The sequence below is a fragment of the Miniopterus schreibersii genome, assembly GCF_964146895.1.
Source record: "Miniopterus schreibersii genome assembly, chromosome: 9".
Taxonomy (NCBI): Eukaryota; Metazoa; Chordata; class Mammalia; order Chiroptera; family Miniopteridae; genus Miniopterus; species Miniopterus schreibersii.
Window position 1 is genome coordinate 7,507,055 of NC_138118.1, and position 26,050 is coordinate 7,533,104.

The 26,050-nt window shown below is 42.0% G+C and overlaps 1 protein-coding gene across 6 annotated transcripts in view; it reads right to left on the minus strand.

Annotated features, from left to right (window-relative positions):
* The window catches only part of AGK (acylglycerol kinase), a 70,411-nt gene that overhangs the window by 24,930 nt on the left and 19,431 nt on the right, over window positions 1–26,050 (minus strand). For 5 of the 6 annotated variants that reach the window (XM_081146703.1, XM_081146698.1, XM_081146700.1 and 2 more), the window contains exons 3-8: window positions 22,807–22,846; window positions 20,025–20,104; window positions 13,126–13,201; window positions 10,325–10,417; window positions 8,334–8,366; window positions 7,057–7,151 (exon numbers count right to left, since the gene is read on the minus strand). In XM_081146703.1, coding sequence (XP_081002829.1) covers window positions 7,057–7,151; window positions 8,334–8,366; window positions 10,325–10,417; window positions 13,126–13,201; window positions 20,025–20,104; window positions 22,807–22,846 — 417 coding nt within the window. Of the gene's footprint in view, window positions 1–7,056; window positions 7,152–8,333; window positions 8,367–10,324; window positions 10,418–13,125; window positions 13,202–20,024; window positions 20,105–22,045; window positions 22,139–22,806; window positions 22,847–26,050 lie in introns of those variants that run through there. The other variant, XM_081146702.1, reaches the window with a different exon arrangement.

The window sequence follows — 26,050 nt, forward strand, 5'->3', positions numbered from 1 at the left end:
TTATTTAACATTTACTGAGTTATGCCTGATCCTGATCACTGGAAAATATGGTACTACTTAAATGAGTAACAACAGAACATGTTTCACTCGTGAAGAAATGGAAGCCGTTCACAAAGCAGTCCTTCTTATTACTCTGACAAGAGCCCAAGGGTAACTAAAGGACAGGAGCTGCTTGAGTTTTCTTAGTAAAATAGGATCCAGAACCCAAGACATGCTCCTCTGATTTCCCCGGATCTCTAGGATGGACGTCATTTGAATTGCTGATCCTTCTGTTCAAAGACGCGATGCTGTTCCTATTCACATCCTGACAGTTGCCAAGCCACAGGTAGCAGGTGTGCACTACACACCCACTCGGCACGGGACTACGCAGGCTGAGCGGCAGCTCCAGGGTTCACGCTCGTTAGACCCGAGGTCAGACACACGCGAACACACTCCAGACAGCAGCAGAAGCCACCTGTCAGCCGGGGCCGGATGGTCAGAGCGTGCCCGTGGAGTGGGGCGAGGAGCCCACGCCCCACAGCTTCCCGGCAGCCTGTCCCCCACGGTCTGCGCCGCCCGCCGCTGCTCCCGGCCTCCGGGTCTCGGCTGGCCCGGCACCACTTGCCCTCGCCAGCGGGGACATCGTCCTTCCCTGTGATTCTCTGCCACTGAGCCGAGTTCACTTTCCTTCACAATTTACAGTCTATTCTTATTTACACCATCTGCCGCCTCCTGGAGACTTAAAATTCCACAAGGTTGGTAATAATTTACATCCATTCTGCTGACCAAGATAAAACCTACACCTAGCATCTATAAACATCTGTAAATATTTCCTTATGGAACTCCAACAAAACTCCTTTTAAAAGAACATCAAATGCCATTATTGTATCTAAAACCTTTGAATAATCCCTTTATATCTATATATATTTATCAATGTTGAAATTCCCCCAATTAATTTATCTATATTCTGTTTGGTTTCATTTAAATCACGATCCACATAAGATCTATACATTGCAATTGTGTCTGTCTCAAGTCTCTTCTGACCTATAGACTCTCTCTCCTTTTCTTCCCCCTACTTGTTAAAGAAATGGGTTGTCTCCCTGAGTTTCAGAGTCTGGCTTTTATTGATTGTACCCCCATGGTATTAACATGTGTCTCCATCCCCTGCACTTCCCAAAATTCTGTATCTAAAATAGAAAATCTGTATCAGATTCAGCTTTGCGTTTCTGGCACAAATACTCTATAGGTGGTGGTGTGTGTTTCCATCAGCAAGGACATAAACCCTGGCTGTCTCTCTGTGATGATAGGAAACATTGATCACTGGCTAGATTTATTAACAGAGGTGCAAAGTGGTGCTCTTTTAACCCTATTACTGCCCCCAACTTAACTGGTGTACAAAGAGGGGCTTTTCCTCGTTGCCAGTTTGGGTGCCCTGACAGACAGGTTAAATGAGAAATGCAGCATCAATATTTGTGTGTTTTGGGTTTTTTTACTTTACCGATTTTCAAAATAAGTTGATTCCCTAGTATCCTCTAAAAGTGGCCAATGAATTTTTCATTTTTATTTTTCTTAGTATCATTATGAACTCACAAATGAATTTTTAAATATTTGGTATGTTCAATACGGTTACTAGCCTCACTGATACTGGAATTGTCGCGAATGAGTGAACTGTGGCAGTGGGTACACGGGCCAGCAGGTGCCTGGCGCGGAGGAACGGGCCACTGAAGGGCCATCAGCACGAACCACGGAGGAGAAACGAGCAGCTCCTCCCGGTCCTGCTTACGCAGGCAGAATCACTTAGGTTTAAAAGGACCAGTTCAATATTTTAACTCCCTTTCTAAAGCCAGATTTATTGAAATACAATCGATACGCAGTAAATGTCATCCTCTTAGGCATACTGCTCTACAGTTCCGGCAAATGCCGTCAGTCACGTAACCGTCACCATGGCCAGGGTTTACAATATTTCCAACAGCCCCAAAAGCTCCTTCGAGGCCCTCTGTGGCCAATCTGCCCCCCCCCCCCAGCTCCTGCCTATAGCTTTGCCTTTTCCGAAACGTCATATAAGTTGAATTTCAGAGTATGGTGCCTTTTCAGCTCGGCTTTTTAAAACCGAGCATGAGTCCGAGATTCACTCCTGTTGCTGACTGCTCCGCCGGCCTGTTTCGTTCAATCCTGAGCCCTATCCCACTGGACAGACGGACCATCAGTTTGCATCCATTCGCCAGCCGATGGGCAGCAGCATTGTTTTTGGCAGTTACACGTAAACTACTATAAACGTTCACACACAGGTTTTTGTATAGATATGTGTCTTCCTTTCTTTGAGGTAAATACCTAGAAGTATGTGGTCAGCACTTGACAACATCAGGTTTCTGTTGGGTTTGTTTAAGCCATTCTGACAAATGCACAGCAGCATCTCAGAGTGGATTTAATTTGCATTTCTCTAATGACTAATCATGAGTATTTTTTCATTAGTTTATTTGCTACCCATGACTATTCTTCGGTGAAGTGTCTATGCAAATGTTTTGCTGTTCTATTAGGCTGCTTGTCTTCTTATTACTGGGTTGTGAGAGCTCTTTGTATACTCTGCATATTGGTCCTTTATCAGATATGTGTCGCGCAAATATTTTCTCCCAGTCTGTGGCTTGCCTTTTTATTTTCTTAACAGTGCCTTTCAAAGAATATAGGGTGTCCCCCCAAAATTTATACACACTTTAACAGCTGATAACTCACTTAATTTTCACTCCTTTTCAGGTCTAACCGATTTGAAATAATGGGTGAAGCCAGATTAAACTTTGAACAAAAAAAATTTATCCTAAAGTGCCACTAGACTTTTTTTTATGGGGATACATAAAAGATAAAGTTTATGGTACAAAACTGGCACAGTCCACAACTTGAAGGCTCACAAACACCAAATGAAATGATGCGCGATGTTTGCGATTCCATAGCTTCATGTTATCAGCAGCGCCTGGACCAGAGCGGTCATCAGTTTGAAAACAGGCATTGACAAAAAAATAATTATTCATTTCTGTAGATTCTTTTAAACTTTGAAAATGAACTGTATGTTAATAAACAATGACCTTATAATCATTCAAAGTGTGTATACATTTTTGGGGGATGATACGTAGATATTGTAAATTTTGCTGAGGTCTAAATGATCAATTTTTTCTTTTATAGTTTCTGCATTTTGTGTCCTTAAGAAATCACTGCCTAACCCAAGGTCATAAAAGATTTTCCTTTAGAATCTTTACTTTTTTGGTTTTTACATATAGTCGGAGATCCATTTCATGTAACTTTGTATATGTAGTACGAGGTATGGCTTGTGTTTCATTTTCATACATGTGGTTGTCTAATTGTTCCAGCACCACTTGTTGAAAAACAAAAACAAAAAAACACCTGTCCTCTCTCTATTGAGCTGACTTGGGGCCTCTGTCAAAAATCAAGTGTCCACATTTGTGTGGGCCTAATTCTGGACACTTTCTTCTACCGGTTTCCGTGTTTTCTCTTCTGCCAACACCACGCTGCTTTGATTACCGTAGCTTTAGAGTAACTCTTGAAATTTTAAGTTCTCAAAATTTTATTCTTTTTCAAAATCATTCTGTCTGTTCTAGTTCTCTATTTTTCCATAAAAATTTTAGACTCTTCTTGCCAATTTCTACAAAGTCTCTGGGAACTTTGATTGGGATTGTGAGGAATTTGTAGGTCAATGTAGAGAAGTGACAGCTAAATATTGAGACTTGAAATCCATGAACACATATCTTTCCATTTATTTAGTCTCACCTCCTCTCTTCAATGTTCTATAGTTTTCATCATATAAATATTACACATATTTTGTTAGATTTATCTCTACACATTTTATGTTTTTCTAAAAGTTTAGCAATGTTAGTATTCTATTGCCTTTGTTATATATATTTTAGAAAAATACAGTAATTATTAATAAAGTAAAAATGTATTTGGAGTTCAAGTACAGCTCTAAGACATAAGTTACTTAGAAATTACTTTAATTTCCATTCAAAAAAGAGTAGTTTCTCTCCTAATATGGTCCCTCCTAATTTATTCTGCTCTGTACAGTTCTGATTAATAATGTGAATTTGGCAGGAAAGTCACCTCTCCATGGTAAGTAACTATGGTAACTGACTGGAATACCTGTAAAATGTCCTTTCCTTTTCTTTAAAAAAAAAAAATACTTTCTAGGTAAAACAGTTTGCAAGAGAATTTAATTATAGAATCTAGACTCAGTAATTCTGTAGCCATCCTGTTTGTTATTTACTGTTTTCCATCCTAAATAAATTTTCAATAACGTGCATAGTTTTCAAGGTATTGGGTAGTTTGCTAGGCATAGCTACATATTTATAACTAGTCCTTATTTTGTGTTTTTAACAATCTTCTGAAATAAGTACTATTGTTGTGCATTTGACAAATACAGGGGAGGGAAGTGAGGTTCAGAGAGATTAAAATTCCTAAGATAACAGCAAGCAGGTGGCAAAACAAAATTTGGCTTCAGGTCTAAATCCAGAGGTGTGCTCCCTGCGCCTGTGAGGCTGCTCTGGACCTGCCAAATGGGCTCGGGGATTCCCAAAGGGCGGCCCCACATCTATCGCCCGCCGCGCCCTACAGACCCCCCATCAGTGTGGTCAGGCTTAAAATGAAAACACCCGAGTCAGGAGTCATATCCACTTGAATGGGTGTTGTTAACAAAGTTAGGTACAACTTCTGATACTTTAAAACCCCAAAACATACACTTCAACGCAAATGCTTAGATTACATTCTGGGTTCCTTAGTAAGCAAGGAACTTTCTCATATTTCTTTATCAAAATGTCTGTACCCACATCTGTCCTTCCAATCCAGATACCACCTGTGAAGTAGGGAACAGCTTAGAAAATGAGATTCAATTTAGGAAAAAGCAAGATGCAGGATCTCAAGTTTAGGGGAATCTGATGTGCTATGTTAACTGCGCAGGAAGCCAGTGGAAAGGGTCCGAAGCCCTGTACTTACTCTATGTAGCAGTCAGCACACTGAGGGTTAGGAAGTGCTTTGGAGAAACTGACCCTAAAAACATATGTTGCAACTAAAAAAAGCCCTTTCATATTAATTTTCCCCCCAAAAATTGCTTGGCAGAAGACAGCTAACATGCCACCTACATTTATCATGCTTCAGCAACAACTGCCAGTTCTAAACAGATCAGCACTGCAGCACGTAACAGCTCTTTTTTCGTGATAAGTTACCTGTGACATTCCGATCCCAGACTCCTTTTTCTTCCACACTAACTGTGGTACAACAGGGTCGGACAGTAGTACAGAAAGCACGCCTGTTCCTTCCAACAGCCTCAGGCACCTGCCATGTTCGCAGGCCCACACAATTCTGAACCCAGGGCAGACTGACTTAATTACCTAGGAGCCCTGGGGCGTGCTCTGAATTACGTTTTCTAAACCTTTAAATTGGAACTAGAAGCAGCAGCAGCATTTGCTTAACTACAGGGGAAAATCAGCTCCCCAGTGCTGAAGGCTATGAAGACCCTGAGGATGGCCACTTGCAGACAGGCAAGGGGCTCTCCAAGGACTGTGGTCTCCCTCTGGATCGCTGACACATTTGGGAATGTTGGCTACGCAGTTGAAATAATCAATATGATGCAAAGAGGAAGACTAGCTCTCTAAAGTAACCAAGACCCAAACCAGATGGGGTTTATCTTGAACAAGCAAAACTGTTCCAGTAACTCACTGCCATGTCCACTGCCCTCAGAACTTCTAAACCGGGAATAGAAAGTACGTCAAACTGAAATGGGCTTCAGGATGACTGGTGAGGAGCTCAACGCTCCTTTAGATTAAGGCTTGAAGCACCAGCAACGTTTCAGTGAAGGTCTGATATATGACTCCGTTTTTGCCTAGTGTTTGACATGTGGACCCAGTTCTATATATTATGAAGAAAATATATAGAACTGTCCGGCCGGCGTGGCTCAGCGGTTGAGCATCGACCCGGTCAGGGCATAAGCCCTGGTTTTGAGCTTGATCCCCAGCGGGGGGGCGTGCAGGGGCAGCCAAAGAATGACTCTTTCTCCCCCCCTTTCCCTTCCTCTTTCTGAAATCAATAGACATATTTAAAAAAAAAAAAATTCACTAATATTTAAAAATGTATATAATTGTTTAAAAATATAAGGTGACTCCTAAAATTACAACAGCAAAACGAAATCCACAGAACCAGCCTAATCAAAATCCCAAAGAAGAAAAAAACAGCTGAAAGAAAATCACGTATGATTGTTATTGATTCTAGAAGGTTATAGTCAGAAATATCATAAGATTTTAACACATTCATTCAGCAAATATTCATCTGCTGACCTCCCCTCAGGTGTCCCAAAGCTCACAGGGAAGATCAGGAAACCGAGGAGAGCCTGGGAACGATCTGCTCAAGGTTACATTACTAATCACTGCCAGACCCAAGACTCAAATTCAAGATCCCCGTCTACTCAAAGACAAGAGCTTTGTTTACACAAGCCTTTGGATAGAAATGAACACTAACAACAATTTGCCGGACTCCTGAAGACACTGATAGACTCAGCAATTTAATTTAGACGCCAGGGCAACGCTGCTCCCCCATCTGCTTTATCCACATGCCTCCCACTTCAGGTGTTCCCAAAAGAATGTGACTGTATTTAGCTGTTTTAGCTACTTACGTCATCAAGACAATGAAGCCAGGGCTACTGGTTCCTTATCACAAGGGACTTGCTATTTGTCATCGTGTATATTTAAAGCCAACAAGTGATTAGTGCAAATCTGTTTTCACTAGAGAACCTCACAGTGTAAAAGCATGAAAAGAGTTTGAGGGGGGCTATCTTCATAACGACACAGGACATCAGTCTCCCCCTCCACTCCTGACCTGGAGACGGCATGTTAGATCCCCAAGGTCCCACAACCTGGCAGGGAAACTTCCCCATGAACTGAAAGGTGAGTCTCTGATCTGGGTCCTCTCAGTGATGTGAGGCTCCGGGCTATCAGAACTGAACACAAACATCCCACCCCACACTCAAGTTTTCCATCCGCAGGCTCACTCAGCCACATATGCCACCATCCCACGCTGACCACCTACTGGACTTTGTTTCCGCTTTCGGCAAACAGGGTCTGACTCAAGCTACTGGTCTGTCCCAGTGGGATGAATCCGATGGGAATCTTACTGAAGGTGGCCTGGGAGAAAGAAGAGGAGGAAAGTTTTATTGTCATGCTCAGAAAATCAGGCTGAACAGAGAGGCACAGATGTGTCCGCTATGACAAACAACCAGAAATGACCGTGGGCCTGCCTCCCTCACGCCCTTCCCACGCCCTCCACCAATCAGGCAATACTAAGTGAGCAGTTTCTAAAAGGAGGCAGGCAGTCCATGAAAATGACTGAATGTGAAAGAAATATTTTGGTGCTCATTAACAGCAACTGCTTGAAAGAAATTTGGTTAAAAAAGGAGGGTCCTAAGATATTAGACAACAATTGTGACAGAGACTGTGTTATGTGGTCACACTATTGAAAAAGTTGCAGATAAAATCAACTAAAAATATCTAACATACGTACAGTAGCTGATGATGGTGAGAGTGCTCTATAAACTATCTCAGGTATAACTAAAGCAAAGGGAATCAGCGAGTTTGAGTAGCGGAAGGTGGTAACAGCACAGCTGACTTAATTAAATGCCACAAAGAGAGACTGTAAGGTCCTAAAGGCATGTTGAGGACAATCTACTATTATTGCCAAAGGGACTGGGAAGGGTCCCCTTTCTTGTTATTATTTGCAAAATGTTTTAAACTATTATAGAAAAATGTCAAAATAATGCCACAAACACTCATACACCCATGACCCAGATTTAACGAATGCTACATTTTGCCATATTTGCTTCAGATGTTTTAAGAAATAAAATGACACAGACACGACGGATGTCACTGTCCCGAGGGCAGGATGCCTTCCATCCCGGTGGTTACTCCCTCACTGCACAAGGCGTCCACTGACAGACGTCCATTTTTTACATTTTAAAACTGCAGGAATGCATAACCTGGCTTTTTACTTAATAATTTTTAGATTTATACCACAATTTATTTATAAAGGAATCCTTTGAAAAAAGGCTATCTAGGAAAACTGTATATTTTAGACAACTCCTGGTGACAGTTGTTGGATACTCTGGATTCCCAAAGCAGAAAAGTCCACCATGGGTAATAAAAGTGTCCGAGGACACAGGCAGCTGTGCTTGTCTTTCTAAAACCCAAGGACACACAACTTGTGCCACCTTAAAATATAACATGGGGGAAAAGGTAAAAGAGGGAAGTAAAGACACATAAAAAGAGCAGAAACGTAAAAGTAAAATGCAATGATGCTTCTTAAAAGCTCACCTCGTCCGCTCTTCGAAGAACTCCGGTAATAACCTACAAATGTTACCAAAAAATTATGAACATGTATTTCCTTTATCATAAAAGAACCGGATTCAATTTTCACAGCCCACGAACTTGTTCCTGTTTTCTTCCCAGAAACTACACCAGAAGCTGTACTGACTCTTGAAACACACAGATTCCAACAGGGTCAGGGCTCAATTAAACTGTGTTCATAGTACAATGAAGAATCAGATAAAATAATTATAAAACCTCCACATTGTTAGAATTATGTTTTCAGTTCTAGAAGGTGGGTATAAATGTGCCGCTCACGTCAACTGTGCACAAGACCCTCGTCTGCCCCCACAGAGAGCACGGATAAGAGAAATAACCTGTGGCTCCCTCAGAGAAGCCTGCTCTCCACAAATGTTTCTTACTGGTGATGGAAAAGACATGGGGGATAGCAGTCCCCCTAGGAAAAGATAGTTTTCATTTGAATGTTTACATAATTTTATTTATTTACTTATTTATTCATTCATTCATTTATTACTTTTTTCAGAGAGGGAGAAGAAAGGAGAGGGAAAGAGAGTCATTGATCGGCTGCCTCCTGCACGCCTCTTTCTGGGGACCAAGCCCACAACCCAGGCATGTGCCCTGACCAGGAATCGAACTGGACACTTCTCGGTGCACAGGACGACACCCAACCAACTGAGCCACACCGGCCAGGGCTATTTTTTTATTTTTAAAATATAGTATGTATGTCTTGTAAAAAGTGAAAAATACCTGAAGAAAAAATGCTTCCTCATAAAGCCACCATGCAGAATAACCTTCATTAATCAGTCGTTTATATTTTGATACATTTCCCTCCAATTCCTTTTCAGGGGGCACATTTTCATGACTGGATTCTACCAAATACACAATTTGCTGTCTTTCTAAAAAAGATTTTGTAAAGTGGAGGCTGATGCCTCATCTCCTGCCTCACTGCACTTTAGGAGTAAAGGGGGCTGTCACGAGGTCTCCCTTCTTCCTTGGGAAGGGATCAGTATTCACCGCACTTCATTAAAAAGCCATGAAAACAATTACAAGATCATTAGCACAACCTTTTAAAAAGGAGCTTACTAAGGCTCACATAATTGCTGAGTCAAACACAGGACAGCCCTGGCTGGTATGGCTCAGTTGGCTGGGCACTGTCCCATGTACCAAGAGGACGCCTGTTTGATTCCTGGTGGGGCACATGCCCGGGTTGCAGGCTCGATCCCTGGCAGGGGGTGCAGGAGGCAGCCGATCAATGACTCTCTCCTCTCTCTAAAATCAATAAAACATTAAAAAAAAAAAAAAAAAAAGACCGTGCCCTGTCTGCATAAGCTCCAGATTCCTGACCACCAATGAAACCACCAAACGGAGGTCAAAGGCGATCAGAGGTGAGGCGTGGGCTGCACACAGGATGGAAAGGTGAGCGGGAGGGCAGCCTGCGCCCAGCCCTTTTGGGGTTTCCAGTATATAATGGAGGTTCTAGTCTATTGCTGGGAAAAGAGCACTTCCGACAATACACTCCTGTCCTTACTGGACCAAAGTAAACACTAAGGACGTGGGATTTCAGAACAGAGACGCCTGCACCACCTGAATATGGGGACCTCGCCTCTCAACGTGCTATCAGGAGACGAAACGTGACAGAGATGAAGTGAGAAGAGACAGATGCCTCTTTTAAGGGAATCTTTATTTGTTTCTTTTATAAGAAACATCCCTCATCACTGAAACTACGATTCCCATAACCGTCTTCAAAATATAAAAAGCTTATCGTGCCCACCACCACTGCTTTCTGTTTTATCCAATTTTATCAGACTTAAACGGTGTGTGAGAAAGACATAATGCTCTAATTGTTTCAGAAACAATCCTAAAACATGGAGTACAAAGAAATCATTTCCTTAGATTATAACCACTTTATGCCGCTGCTCCACCACCAACTTCCTGTCTCCCTCACCTCCCGAAGCTGTCGCACAGGGAAAGGGCCATACCTCCTGCAGTGTCCCATCTCCTCCAGCAACGATGATGACGTCCGTGTTCTCCATCAGCTCCAGGAGCTTCTTGGCTTGGCCCTCATAATCCGTCTGAAATACATAAAGGGAGCCTTCGGTCAACTTACCATCCTCGGGCCACCGGCGACAGGTTTAAAAATACAGGTTATTTTCTTCAAAGTTTGACGTTGAGTCTTTTCTTAAATTCCACATAATTGGCAGACATGAAACACTCAACAGCTAACAAAGAACTCCTCATGGTTTTTATAGTTTTATACTTTCCGAGCCTGAAGGGACCTCAGAAACCGTCCAGCCAGCTCCTTACTGATTTGTCTCAGGTACAGTTAGCTTGTCTGAGGACCCATTTCCAGTCCAGGGCAGTCTACGGCATCACTAGCAGGAAGGCAAGTGCAAATGCAAACGAGAAGCTAATGGAGTGAACAGAGCACAGATCCGGGAGCCCAAGAGACCTCGATTATGTCTCAACTCGGCTACTTTTTAGCTGAGTGGCCTTAAACTCTCTCACCCACCCCTACCCCCACCTTCCCTCTGAAAAATAGTTGTCGAGGCTGTTTGTTATATAGCAATAGAGAACTAGCATAGAAATAAATCTAAATATGTTAACAATTATAAAAAATGTTAAAGGATTAAGTGGTCCAGTCAGTCAAAAGACCAGTGATTTTTAAAATACCCTGTTTTCACACCTTTACAAATGATGCCTCTAAAATATAAGGATACAAAAGGCTGAAAGTACAGAGATGTAAAAATTAAGGCAAAAACTAACCAAAGTCAGCCAGTGTAGTTACTACTAATGATAGATAAGAAAGACTATGGAAAAGGCAGGATTCGTGCTAAAGAGAGTTGCTCTATGACAGGGTCAAAATGCAAGAAAAATAAAATAATCTGAAACGAGCGCATCTACGAACAGTCTCAAAATATAAAAAGCCAAAACAGATAAAACTACGTAGTGAAAGAGACAAACCCACAATTACAGTGGGAGATTTCCAGCACCTCTCGCTCTGAATAATTTATAGTTAAAACGGAAGAAAAAAGTCAGTAAGGACACAGAAGATTTAAGCCACACACCAGATTTGACTAAATGGACACATATAGAACTCGATCTCCAGTAACTGATACAGATCCTTTTTAAGCAAACATGAGACACTTAGGAAAACAAACCACATGTTAGGCCATAAAACAAGCTCCATAAATTTTAAAATAATGGAATTATACAGACTACACTCTTTGATCAAAACACAATAAAATCAGAAATCATTAGCATAAAGATTTGGAAAAACTTTAAATCTGGAAATTTAAAATCATGCCTGCATAACTCATAGGTCAAACAAAAACCATGATAAAAATCAGAAAATACTTAGAAATGAAAATATTACACATCGAAACTTCTAGGATGAGGCTGAAGCTGTAGAGTAAAATTTATAGCTTTAAATGCATACAGCAGGACAGAAGGGTGAAAATTGATGAAATAAACATCCACATTAAAATGTCAGAAAGGGGCAGCGGAAAAAAATCCAAAAAAAGTAGAATGAAGGAAACAATAAAGGCAAACAAGAAATTAATGAAACAAACATAAATGAGAGGATCCACAAGCCAAAAGATGGTTCTTGGAAAGGATTAATTAAATTGATGCACCTCTCATGAGACTATGGAGAGAAAGAAAAAAAAGAGGGGACATACACACTATATTAGGCATGAACATGCGATATTACAGATGTTACAGGAGTCTAAAAGTTAAAGAGGATATCATGAACAACCTGATCACAATTAATTTGAAAACGTTGATGAAATGAACAAATTCCTTGAAAAATTTACCTTTCCAAAATTAATTTAAGAAAAAATAGAACTTGAGTACTTCTAGAGCCATTAAATAAATTTAACACATATAAATAAATAAGCCCTCAAAGAAACCTCCAGGCCCAGATGGTTTTACTTGTGAGTTCAATCAAACACTCCAGGAACAAATAATACTAGTCTTAAGTAACCATTCCGTGACCTCCAACACACAGAACATGCATTACAGGGGCTCAAATAAAAGTTAGTATTTCCCCCCTTCCTGCATCCTGGAGGCAGACGACTGAAACCCCAAGTCTCTGACAAGCTGGAGAAGAGAGTTTAGCATCGCATATAAGTTGGACTAAATGACCTTGTAATCTCTGTGATTTAATGAAAGTGTGTAAATGTTAAAAATAGGTTAACCAGACTTACCAACATGACAACAGTGACTTTCATCAACCATGCACACCTATTACACACCACACACACACCACTTAAAAGTCAACCAAGTGGAGTCCTGAAGCATCGTCTGAGATAACACAATTCCCTCAACCTTATTTTTGTCACCTCTTCTTATCTAAATCTTGCAAATTCTGAAGCTTTACCACTTAATATTCCTCACTAGAGAAAACAATGTTGACCTGTCTGTGGAACTAGCAAGAAATTAAATTAACTACTCAAACTGGCAGGGTTTTTCTTTTTTTTGAAAAAAAGAATTCTTACAGCTATAACAATGTTCACCTTCTGAGAGACAAGAATTCCATGTCTGATCTTCACATGAACAGAATCAAGTTTATTCCTCCATCTAACCCTAATCTGAAAATGAAAAGCCGACAACGCTTTAAAAAAATAAAACTGCTTTGACTAATTATCAGAACAAGTATACAACGTTGATTTCTCCGCTCTTGTCTTAAGTGAGAAGAGATTTCTACAAACAAATCAAGAGAAGTGGTGATGTTACAAGGAGCAGCAGCTTGGATCAGGCAACGCTCTGGAGCAGTTCTCACCTTAACGACAGTCACATCCATGCCGGATAAGTGTAAAATCGGGGCAGCATTTTTTTCAAATAGAGTCCTTGCTTTGCTGTAGACAAAGGAAAAAACACAAATATTTAACACACATCCTCAAGAGAAGGAACAGAAAGCCCAACCACCTTCTCTAGTGCAGAACAAGACACAGACTAGGGAGCACGGGCTCCCTTTGTTCATTCAAGTACATGTTACTATAACATGAGGAAGGAGTTTCTACAGACAGAAACAGACTGTGTCACTCGGGGCCCCTCTAACACAAGAGCTCTATCCATTTGGGATGCGCCCCCGTCCACAGTCCAGTTCCTCGAGAGGAAGAATATACATGGGATATGGCTCCAGACAGGAGTCAATGCTTGATTCATTCAACAAGTACTTACTGAGCACCTACTATGTGCTAGACAAAGCAGACAAAAATACTGGTAACTTAAGTCTAATGTATTAAGTCCTCAAGGAACTTACACTCCAGTGGTGGAAGGAAGAGAATGTATTACTGTGACATTTTTCATAGGGCAGCAGGGAACAGACTGAGCCAAGCAGGACACTGCTTAATTCTAAAGCAGTGGACACAACTTTTGGGCAAGAAGCACATCATCTGTAACAGTTTCAAATACCATCTCCATTTCTTAAGTTTTAAACCTGCAGTAAAATCCCCGGAGGAAGAGCAAAATTCCTTTCCACGGGGGCCACGTTTCTGCTGGGATAGAGGGCAGTTAGAGATCATCTAACTACAGGATAGTCAGCAGCTTGCCCCAAACTCCCAGGCACAGCCGTGCCCTTCTGTGTGTTGCCCAGCACTGTGCACACACCTCTCTTGTGAACTGTCACACTGCATGATGATCAGTGACTTGCAAGACAACCTTTGGGACTAGACTTGAAGCCTTGCAAAAACAGACACCAAATCTTGAGTCCCTGAGTCCCCTGGCCTCCAGGAGTATGTCTGGCACAGGTAGCACATACTTAATAAGTATCTAATAGTATCTAATAAGTTAATGCACAAATGAAAGAAAGAATAAACCTACCCCAAACGCAGGCCTGTGAATTCTGAGGAAAAGGGAAGGATGTGACTGTGATGTCTTGTAACAAGAGAAACAGTCACAAAGCCCTGGAAGAGTGTGTGTTGTAAAAATCCCGTACACATCCGATAGTGACTCTTGTCCAAGTCAGGTCAGGATTCGGAGAAGCCTCAGAATCAAGGGACGCAGAGGTTGCAGAAAGTCCCCAATGGCATAGTCTCAAAGTTGAATAGATGTTAAACATACCAATCAGCTGATCTGTCTTATACCCGAATATTTTCAACTATCACATCGGAAACAAACTAGTACTTTTGAAACAGTCAACTAGCCAAACATCTAACTTTTACATCCACATTACTCAGTTTCCTTTCAAAAAGATTGTTTTTACCAGTGATGTATGCTTTGACTTTCGTGAAAATGTTGATTTTTAAAAATATTTTCATTGATTTTTTTTTTTAGAGAGAGAGGAAGGGAGAAGGAGAGAGAAAGAGAAACATCAATGTGAGAGCAGAACACTGAGCGGCTGCCTCCTGCACGCCCCCTACCGGGGATCGAGCCTGCAACTCGGCCATGTGCCCCAACCGGGAATCAAACCAGCCATCTTTTGGTGCAGAGGACAACGCCCAACCAACTGAGCCCCACCAGCCACGGTGAGAATGTTTTATGCTAGAGGCAGAGGCAGCCAGTGAGGAACACGTAGACCAAACTCAACATCCTCTGCACTAACGAGAACATTCACCAACGCAACAGCACACACAAAACATTTCCTGTTACGACTTAAACGGAAATCGAGAAGCTTGGATAAATGCTCACTAGAGCCATTCAAGAGAATACCTTAAACCAAGGGCCTAACTGAGCAGGTAACAAGCAAATCAAACAAACGCCCCCGACCTTTCCTGCTGCTCTGAATGCGTAACAGAATGAACACGAGAGACTAAATGGAGGTCTCTCCTTCCCAGCTCTGTTTCTGGGCCTTCACCCGAGAATAATGGGCTGCGGGAGTGATACTGCAAACGCTTCTCCTTCCCAGGATGCTTCCATTACTAGGCTGATGAGAAAGGATCCGCTGGAAGTGGACCGGATCTACCTCTGAGAAGCAAAACGCAGGAGAAGTCTCAATCTGCTATGTGGATCGCATACAGGAAGTCTGTAAACTCCTTTATGCTGGCTTAAGAAGTAAGACTGGAACACTTGGGCTTTATTCGAGCCTTTATGTGATGCCATGGTTACAGAAAAATTCTGAAATAAAAGTGAAGACTTTTTTCTTCTAATGTTCCATATAAAAGACTGAAAAACAGGTGTGACCAGCAAGAAATGCATTATTTATGATATAATTAAGGGTGAGACGGCGCTGGAAATACAATCTTTATATACTTGTAGCAATTTCCAGGTTCACGCACACACACAATAATTACTCTTTAATGTATTATTTATTAATGCTAAACACACAGTCATCTTATTATTATTTTTTAAATATATCTTTATTGATTTCAGAGAGAGGAAGGGAGAGGGAGAGAGAGAGAAACACCAATGATGAGAGAGTCACTGATCGGCTGCCTCCTTCATGCCCCCTGCTGGGGATCGAGCCCACAACCTGGGCATGTGCCCCGACCGGGAATCGAACCCTGATCACCTGGATCCTAGGTCAACACTCAACCGCTGAGCCACGTCCCGCCAGGCAGTCATCTTATTTCTTAAAGCTCTTATGTAGTTTTAAACCAGAACTACATAATGAAAATGAAATAGCTACACAATAAATTATAAATGATGTGTCAGGGCAGAGTCAAGATGACAAAAATAGTGCAATGTTAGTGAAAGGTTTAAAAAGAGATGTCGGAGGGGTTTGAAGTGGCTGCCTTCTAGACTGTGCAGGGATTCACGTGCTAAACGGATGATGACTTCAGGAGAGAAAGCCTTTTCTTAGCCTCACCCTTAGAGAAGATATTATACTTTTAAACAAGAATCTATCTTTAAAAATGCAAATACATTTACATGTAAAAATGTAAATGAACCAAAAACGTAGTTTAAGTTTTAAAAAATGTATCTCTTAGAAGCAGAAACTCAAAATAACTGATTAGAGCTCAAACTGCCATATATTTTTCGTCATCAGAATTAGCAAATTGCTAACTTAACTCCAAAGGAACAGGACCTCGAACAGTTCAAGGAGGCAGCAGGAAAGGTACAAGCACTTTCAGGAAGGGAGGGAGAGCAAAGTAGAGAATGTTACTGTGAACCCGGCCTACAGGTCAATAATGACAGTAACAGCAGCTTATATTCCTGTTATCCATGCTTGCTAGGAAATGGAAATACACCAAATACGTCAAAGGGATCATCTCATTTAATCCCAAAGGCACCTATTATGTATGGTAATTTTATAAAGTATGGGCTATTCTCCCATTTTACAGATGAGTAAACTGAGCATTTAAGTCAAGTAGCTCCTGCAGTATCACACAGCAGAAAATAGTTTATAGACCTGATCCTTCCTTCCCTCTAAAGCCCACAGAGTTCCGTGCCAGCTTCTGCCATAGACCACCACTGACCACTTAGCTCTCTTTGGTATTTTAATTGTGTTGTGTCAGGACCTATTCAGTGGTTGGTATTATTGAGTAATGTTGTTAAACAAGAATGATCAATAGGATTTATGACTGATGTGTTTATGGGGGAAGGAAGTGGCTTTAACAAAGCCAGGCGAATAGGGTTCAATTAGGCAGAGTAATGGAGCCAATTTAAACAATCTGTAGGTAAATAGCTTAAATTGCTGAATTAAAAAGAAATAAGGCGTGACTTGTCCTCATATCTGTGAAGCCACACTATGTCCCAAGAAATTATTAGAGAAGCTTATTTCAGAAGCAGAAAGCTTTTCCTCTAAGATCAGGAACAAGACAAGGATACCTACTCTCATCACTTCTTTTCAGCATAGCACTGAAATCCTAGCCACAGCAATCATACAAGAAATAAAAGGCATTCAAAATGTAAAGTAAAACTCTCTTCATTTGCAGATGACATGATACTACATAGAGAAAACTGAAAGACTCCACCGAAAAACTGTTAGAACTAATAAATGGCTTCAGTAAAATTGTAGGATATAGAATCAACATATAGAAATCAATTGCACCCCAGCTGGGCGTGGCTCAGCGGTTGAGTGTCAACTTAGGATCCAGGCGATTGGGGTTCGATTCGCGGTCAGGGCACATGCCCGGGTTGCGGGCTCAATCCCCAGTCGGGGGCGTGCAGGAGGCAGCCGATCAGTGACTCTCATCATTGATGTTTCTATCTCTCTTTCCCTCTCCTTTCCTCTCTCTGAAATCAATAAAGATACATTCAAAAAAGAAAAAAATCAATTGCATTTCTGCACACCAATGAATGAATGATTAGATGAAAATAATTAAGAAAAACAATCCTATTTACAATTGCATCACAAAGCATAAAATACCTAGGAATAAATTTAACCAAAGAGGTGAAAGACCTGTACTCTAAAAACTATAAGAAATTGAAAAAAGAAATTAAACAAGACACAAATAAACGGAAGGATATACCTTGCTCATTAGAGTGAAAGGATTACTATTGTTAAAATGTCCTTACTACCTAAAGTAATATACAGATTCGATGCAATCCCTATTAAAATATCAATGGTAGTCTTCTCAGAATTAGAATTAATCCTAAAACTTATATGGAACCACAAAAGACCCCAAATAGTCAAAGAACTCATAAAAAAGAACAAAGTGGGAGATATCATACTCCCTGATACAAAACTATACTACAGAGCTACAATAATCAAAACAGTACAGTACCGGCAAAAAAAAAGACACACAGACCGATGGGACAGAATTGAGAGCCCAGAAATAAACCCACACATATATGGCAACTAATTTTCAACAAAGGAGCCAAAAAGATGCAATGAAGAAAGGACAGCCTCTTCAGTAAATGGTGTTGGGAAAATTGGAAAGCCACATGCAAAACAATGAAACCACACACTGCTACCAGATACCACACATAAAAATTAACTCAAAATGGATTAAAGACTTGAATATAACACCTCAAACAACAAAATACATAGGAAATATAGTAACTGAACTTAAGGACCTTGGTCTCAGAGGGGTTTTTGTGAACTTGACCCCAAAGGCAGCGGAAATAAAAACAAAAATAAATGAATGGGACTATATCAAACTAAAAAGCTTCTGCACAGCAAAAGAAACCATCAACAAAGCAAAAAGGCAACCAAGTGAAAGGAAGAAGATATTTGCAAACGATACCTCTAATAAGGGGCTAATAGTAATATCCAAAATATAGAAAGAACCCATATAACTTAACAACAGAACAAACGGTCCAATTTTAAAAAGGGCAGACGACCTGAACAGACACTTCTCCCAGGAAGACCTACAGACGACCAACAGATACATTAAAAAATGCCCACCTTCCCTAGCTATTAGTAAAATGCAAATCGAAACCACAATTAGATACCAGCTTACACCTGTTAGGAGGGAAATTACCAGTAAGACAAGAAATAACACGTGCTGGAGAAGATGTGGACAAGAAAGAAGCGTCACGCACTGCTGGTGGGAATGCACGTTCACACAGCCGCCAGGGAAGACAGTAGGAAGGTGCCTCAAACAATTAGCAGCATCGCTACCATGTGACCCAGCAATCCCTCTTCTGGATATCTACCTGAAAAAATTCGAAAACACTTATTTGTAAAGATATAGGTACCCCTATGCTATTGCAGCATTATTCACAGTAGCCAAGCTATGGAAGCAACCTAAGTGTCCTTCAAGAAGATGTGGTACCTATATACACTAGGACATAAAAAATGATGGACTAGTGCCCTTTCGACAACAGAGAAGGATCCTGAGAGTAGCACGCTAAGTGAAATAAGTCAGATGCTAAAGGACCAGAACCTTATGGTTTCACTCAGATGTGGGATATAAAACAGAAAGCAACAAACGAACTAACAAAACAAACTCATTCATGCAGAAATCAGTGTGGTGGTTCTTACCCGAGGGGAAGGAGAGGGGGAGGACAACGAGGGTAAAGGAGGCAAACATATGGTGATGAAGAGAGACTAGACTTCGGTCGTGAGCACACGATGCAGTATACAGATGATATATTCTAGAACTGTATGACTGAAACATGTTGTTAACCAATGCTACCCCAGTAAATTTAATTTTTAAAAAAAAAGTAGAGAGTTCCCTCAGACCCCTTGCCCCACTAGATACACACTCTACCCCGCACTTCCAATACCCCACACCAGTGTGGGACATGTTACAATAAATGAGCACACGGATACACGATTATTACCCAAGGTCCCAAGTATCCTTCACACCTTAATTCCCACAGTTCCCTCACATGACTGTCCTGTGATACAGCAAGAGACATGGTTAGTCGCTCCTGTCTCTAGGCCCCTGTCCAGTGGACCGCGTATGTCTTCAGTCGAGAAGACTGAGTGTTCTCCCTCTGCCGACCTCCAAGACCTGGCTCAGGGCTCACTCCTTTAGGAAAGTGTTTCTGACCTTGCAAGCCCACAGAGCTCTGGGCCGTCTCTGAACATCTTGTAACAAAGAAGGTCTAAGAGTTTACATCACAGCAGCAGCAATTTTCCAAAGGGGCTGTTGCCAAGCAGAGGAGACTTATTTGTGAGTGTTAATTCTGGAATGATCAATGAACTTCAACTAGGCAAGTTTGCTCTGCACCAGTTAGCTTTACAGTTGTATCTCATTACCATTATTTCTCCATTACAAACAAACCTTATTGCTAGAAGAGTATTGAACCTAGTCCTTCCGATCCCAAATAATCCAACCAGCTGCCTGATGTTCTGTGATTTTTTTTTGCTTTTTATAAAACCTGAGTATGTAACAAACCACATACCCTTTGCAGGCTGCAGGGTTGAGAAAGACGGTTGCTTTCTTTACTTGTGTGTTGGGAGGAATGAGCTGGTTGCCAAACACCTAAAGAGGAAAAAAGAAAAGTTGTAAATAAATGTCCTTTTATTCAGTTAGCACGATCACGTATATTCTTTCATTCCTAAAGAATTTACTTTCAGAGATATAATATCTTCTCCAGGAGAAAAAAATGTTCTTTCATGATTTCATGTTCACAAAAACATTGTAAACAGCAACACAAAAGTGTACCATTGTTTAATATGCTGAGTTTTGGATTGTAATAAACAAGCCCTGCTTTACCTACTGGAAGTAAATTTTCTCCGTAAGATATGGCTAGGTTTATTATAAACACACAATGAGGAAGACAAGAGTCTGTCACAGGGGAATTTTAATCCATTTGTCTTTAGTTTTCAGAGTATAATCTTCTTCTACTTCAACTTATTACTAAAGCTTATTCATGAAGAATCTTTGTGTTATCAACTACTCTTCATATCTATATCTATCTATGTAAAATCTAATAGTTATCTGCCTCTTCTTTGCCACCTTGTATAATAATTAAATAGCATCAACTGTCACAGGAAAACAAATGTAATTAATGTTTACTAAGTGCCTAGTTATTTGCCAGTTTCACACACATTCTTCTAAGTTCTCAGAAACCTCGGTCTTAAATATTCTTATTTTAATAGTTTAGAAAAACAAGATTCAGAACGATTAAGTCAAAGTCACATTGTTAATAAGTGCAGCCTAGAATTTGCATCTACCTAACTCCAAAACCCAAACCTTTCCCACTGTATCAGCTCTAAAGAGCAGATCAAGGACAAGGCAGAATGAAGAAGCCAAGAGGTCTGGGCATGGGGACCAATGGGAGCAACCCCGCTCACGTCTGGGTGGGCAAGATCCACAAACAGAACGGGAGTAGGGAAGCACCACCAAGGGCAAAATTCTGAGTCTTATTGGGTGGGGAGCAGGTCTGGGCCAAGAAGGCAGAAGCCAAGTATAGAAGTAGGAAGTAAATACAGGAAAAAATGAAGGTTAATAACCAGATTTTGATTAACTAGCTGACTCTAAATCTACCTCCTCCCTGAGAGTCCACTGGAGATCCTTTCTCACCATGGTCTATTTCTTGTTTAAAAAAATGAACTTTCTCTGAAAACTTCAGAAAGACACACTGTTTCTTTGTTTAAAAAAATTCTGGTACATTATAATTTCTATTCTATTTTCACCCTTACTGAATTAGACCTTAACATTTTGCTGCCAATTCTCCAAATACTATAATTTGTTCTTGTTCTATCCATACTATTTCTGGAGTGTGGCCAGAAATAATACAATGAGCCAGGTCCCCATGCCAACCGATTCCAGGTCTCCAGTTCCAGACTATTCCTCCTTGTCCTGGTTCCTAGTCTCTATTTTAACTTGCAACTCAGGTCTCAGGTTTACAGTGGGTGAAGGAGTTTATGGAAGACCACAGTGAGCTAAGTTTAAGTTTGCATGATATTAAAAAAAAATCACATTCTTTCAAGAATGTAGACTGTAAAGGGAAGGACATAAACAGGAAAAGTAACTAGAGGAGGCTGTAAGAATGAATTCACTTATATGCGGTAGAAGGAGCTAAGCATGTGCTGGGAACTGGAGAATTAGAACAGTGGGAAGAGGTAAAATATATGCAAGGGAGGAAGTAACTCAGGGGACATGGTCTCTGAGAAAGTAGATGAAGCTCCAAACAGAGGTGGAGGCATCTACCAGAAAGGGAGAACCCAAGGACCATTCTTTCTGGAAGGAAAGAGAGAGGGAGGGAGGGACCAACAGCGGGAGGGAGAAAGAAAGGGATCCCCTCCCAAGAGAATTTTCCAGGTGCTAATGGAAAATCAGCTTGGGGTGGGGATCACCTTGACTTTAATAAGACATTTACTTGGGTTGATTTCCAAAACAACTTAGAGTCATATGAAATGAAACAAACAAAAAAGTACTCAAATTCTGTAAACATAGATTCAGAAGCTAGATACTCACTAAAGAGAGGATTTTACTCCAGTATCTACTGTCATCCATGAAAACATTTCAGGAACAAACAGGAGTTTTGCCACCCACGTCTCCTACTCTATGCATCAACCTTTTTCACTTCCTGTTTCTTTTTGGTATTTCTGACATCATAAACTTAAATGACATAAACAGAAAGGCAACTCAGTCATGGAAATTCCCCTGCAAGGTATAACGTACAAATACGGAGGGGAGGGAAAAACAAAAAGGATTTACAATTCCACTGTAACTCGTGCAGTGAGATGCCCGAATATTTAAGGGCACCGTCTATCATGGGGCTAGACAGCAATGCACAGGGTGTGAGCGAGCTGCGCCAAGAGGCAGGCTTTCAAAACACCAACTGACAGTTTTAAGAAGATTCACTTGGCGAGGTACCACCTGTTCTGAACCGATATCCTTGGGGGTTACTGGATCGGGATGACCCCGGGGTTCAGCCCACCCTCAAGGAGAACTGGTGATGGGAACTAACTCCCAGCGCTCCAACCCACGCGCTCCCAGGACTAATCCAGAAGCAAACAAGTCCCACGAGGTGGGCGCTGGGCTGCTCTTTACCAGATGGTCAACTTCCTCCAGCTCTAGGCAGAGCTGGCTCTCAGCCTGAGCCACCCCGACAGCGGGAAAGCAGCCAGGCCTCAGATGCCAGGCTCCGCGCGAGGCCCGAGGGCATGGAAGAGCCGAGCTTCTGCATGATGGAGATAAGGCAGTTCGAACCGTTTCCCGGTGAAGGGCATTACCTGGGCTTCCTGGCAGGCGGCTCTCCTCAGCAGGTTATCACTATCAAAGTAAACAGAAGACAGGGAACGTCAGCTTTGACAAGGAGGCCCAAATCCAAACAAAACTTCTTTGTGGAATGTGTGCAAGTCTTCCCTATAAAATGCCCAAGTGAAAGTTTCTTCAAGCCTGGGAAACAAATGATGAGCATGTCTGAAAAACACTGTCCCTGAATGAACCCCTGTGCTAATGATTTCCGTCCCCCGGCAGGCAGAATCAAGCCCCCTGAAATGCCCAAACCCTAATCCTGAACCTGAGAGCACACTCCTTCCCAGATGCGATCAGGTTAGAACCTGGAGCTGAGCAGGTCGTCAGGGACTGTGAAGGTGAGCCTAGTTTGATCACAAGGGTCCTGAAAGCAGAGACACTTTCCTGGCTGCGATGAGCAGCAAATCTGATTAAGAAGGATGGTCAGAGAGGCAACCATGCTGGCGTGGAAGACGGAAGTCAGGAATGTGGGTGCCTCCTAGGAGCTGGAGAGGAGGAACTGGGTCCCTCCCCAGAGCCTCCAGAGCAGTGCAGTGCTTGCTGACACCTTGATTTGAGCCCAGCGAGACCTGTGGTGGATTCTGACCCACAGAGCTTAAGGTGACAAACTTGCGTTGTGCTAAATCACTAATGTTGTGATCATTTGTTGGGCAGCCATAGGAAAGTACTGCACCTACCCTGCATTTCCTTACCCAGTGGAAATACTCAGGTCATTCACCAGAAGTAAATTTGATGTTCAGCTGCTTCTGCTACTGTTTAATCTAACACACACACACACACACACACACACACACACACACACACACACGTATATATCTGTTAATCTTCATCTGAAGATATTTTTCCCATTGATTTTGTTAGAGTGGAAAGGAGGGAAGAAGAGAAAGAAAGAGAGGGAAACATTGATGTGAGAAAGATACATCAGTTGGTTGCCTCCCATACATGCCCTGACCAGGGCCAGGGATCGAACCTGCAACCCAGGCACGTGCCCTTGACCGGGAATCAAGCCCAAGACCCTTCAGTGCGCAGGCCGATGCTCTAACTACTGAGCAACACCAATCAGGGCTTAATATACTGAATTTTAATGTGTCAAATGGAATATGCTGTCAGTACTACCTGTGAGAAAGCCAGAATATATATCAATTTACACACTACAAAAGAAAATCTCATTATAGTAATACTCTTACTAAATATCAAAAATAGTATTAACCATCTTGATCTTACTCTGTGAACCAGGTTGTTTCTAAAAATCAGACACATTCTCAAAGAAAAAACAATTTCTCCCATTGAGCTATTCTGGGGGGGGTCTATAGCAAGCTCCACAAACCATTTCAAAAGAGAAATTCCAAAACTGTTTCATTGGAATAAAAGCATTGTTGGAATAAAAGAGAAAGTAAGTTAAAATTCATAGAGCAACTACCAGGTACCAGGTACTACAGCAGATGGTTTATAAACCCTGAATCTTTGTAACAACCTGGCAAGGCAGGCAGTGTACTCTCATTTTAACAGATGAGGAAGCTGAGGCTCAGAGAAGGAAATCGACTTGCCCAAGAGCACGAAGTTACTAAGAGGCAGAGCAGAACTCAAGCGCGTGCCACCTGACTCTAACGCAAATGCTTCAGTGCTTTTTCTTGGCAATATAAGACAATAAATACTAAACAAGCAATACTCGTTTGGATGTATATTTTACAGCACACTTATTAAATTAATCACATTACTTCCTAGTCTCATCTGATATAACTTTTAGATTTACACTCAATTCATATTTATATAAGCTCTGGTGAAGTAAAGCTGCCACAGTAATTGGTGAAACAAACGCACTTAACACAAAGTGCCAGGCACAGTACAATGAACATGATTTGGTCCTGCCCCGAAGCAGCTTTGGATCAAGTGACAAAGAGCAGCTGCTGGTAAGTACCGGTGGTAATAGTAAGACACACACTGCGCTCTTGGTAAATAATATGCCAGGCACTGTGCCAGGTGTCTGGGATAGACTGGTAAATAAGGCCAACACCCCCATCTCCATACAGTTTACTGTTTCGAAGGGAAGGAGGGCAATTCAACAGGCAATCACCATGTGATTTGACTTCTATCTGCTGCATTAAAAGGGCCATTACTAAGAGAACTAACCCAGTCTTGGGGGCATTAGAAAAGGCTTTATAGGAAATGACACTGAAGTCGAGACCAGGGGAGAAATCAAAAGTAGTCAGGCAAAAATAGGAAAGAGAATCTCAGCAAAGGAAATGGAAGGGGGGCAGGATTTAAAAGCCCCAAGTGCTAGAGCAGGAACAATGTGGGACCCTAGAGGCAGTTTTGGGGACTGGAGGCAGCAGGCCAAGGGAGGGGCAGAGGAGAGCAGGTCTGAGTCAGGTACAAGCTGGATCGCCAGGGGCCATTGAAGCTAGTGAAGGAATTTGTATTTTTTCCTAAGGGCCATAAGAAGCCACTGAGAGGTTTTAACAAGAGAGCTGATGTAACCAGCTCTACATTTGAGAAGGGTCGTTCTGGTTGCAGCTGAAGACAACACTGGTCAAGGCTCTTCAGGAATTGCAGGTCAGTGAGGACAGCAATGGCGACAATGATGAAGGGAACCAGGATCCTGGCAGTAGGGACAGATTCAGCAGATACTTAGGAGGTAAACTTAAGGGCTGGCTCCTGGGACTTAAAGGAAAGGGAAGAGTCAGTGCCCGAGTTTCTGTCCTGAGCCATCTGACCGAAGGTGGCGCCACTCACGGAGATGCAAAGCAGGGGAGGTGCAGGTTTAGGAGGAAGCAGCCGAGTTTAGCTCTGGGTCTGCTGATCTGAGAGTGAGGAGACTTCGGGTGCAGGTGTCCAGGGCATAGCTGGAAACACCTCTGGAGCTGCAGTCTGCCATCGTGACTAAGGGTAGGCATGGTAACAGGAGGGACGAGAGTGGATAGAGCGTACAAGCAGGGGGAGCAGTGGAAGCAGCAGAGACAGGGAGCCTGGGCACTGGGACAGGTGACGGGAAACACCAACTGAAGTTCCAGGAACTGACACTGCACCTCATCTGAAAGTCAGAGGGAAAATGCGGTGGGTAATGGAGGAAAAGCTTAAGCACCATTCCCCGAATCTCCCACCATCCCCTTGACATTGCCTCTCCTCTCAACAAACTGCATGCCTTGCTGTTCCTAAAAGGCATGAGGATTTACCCCTCAGGGGCTGGTCACCACCCCACCCCCACCCCCCACCCCCCAC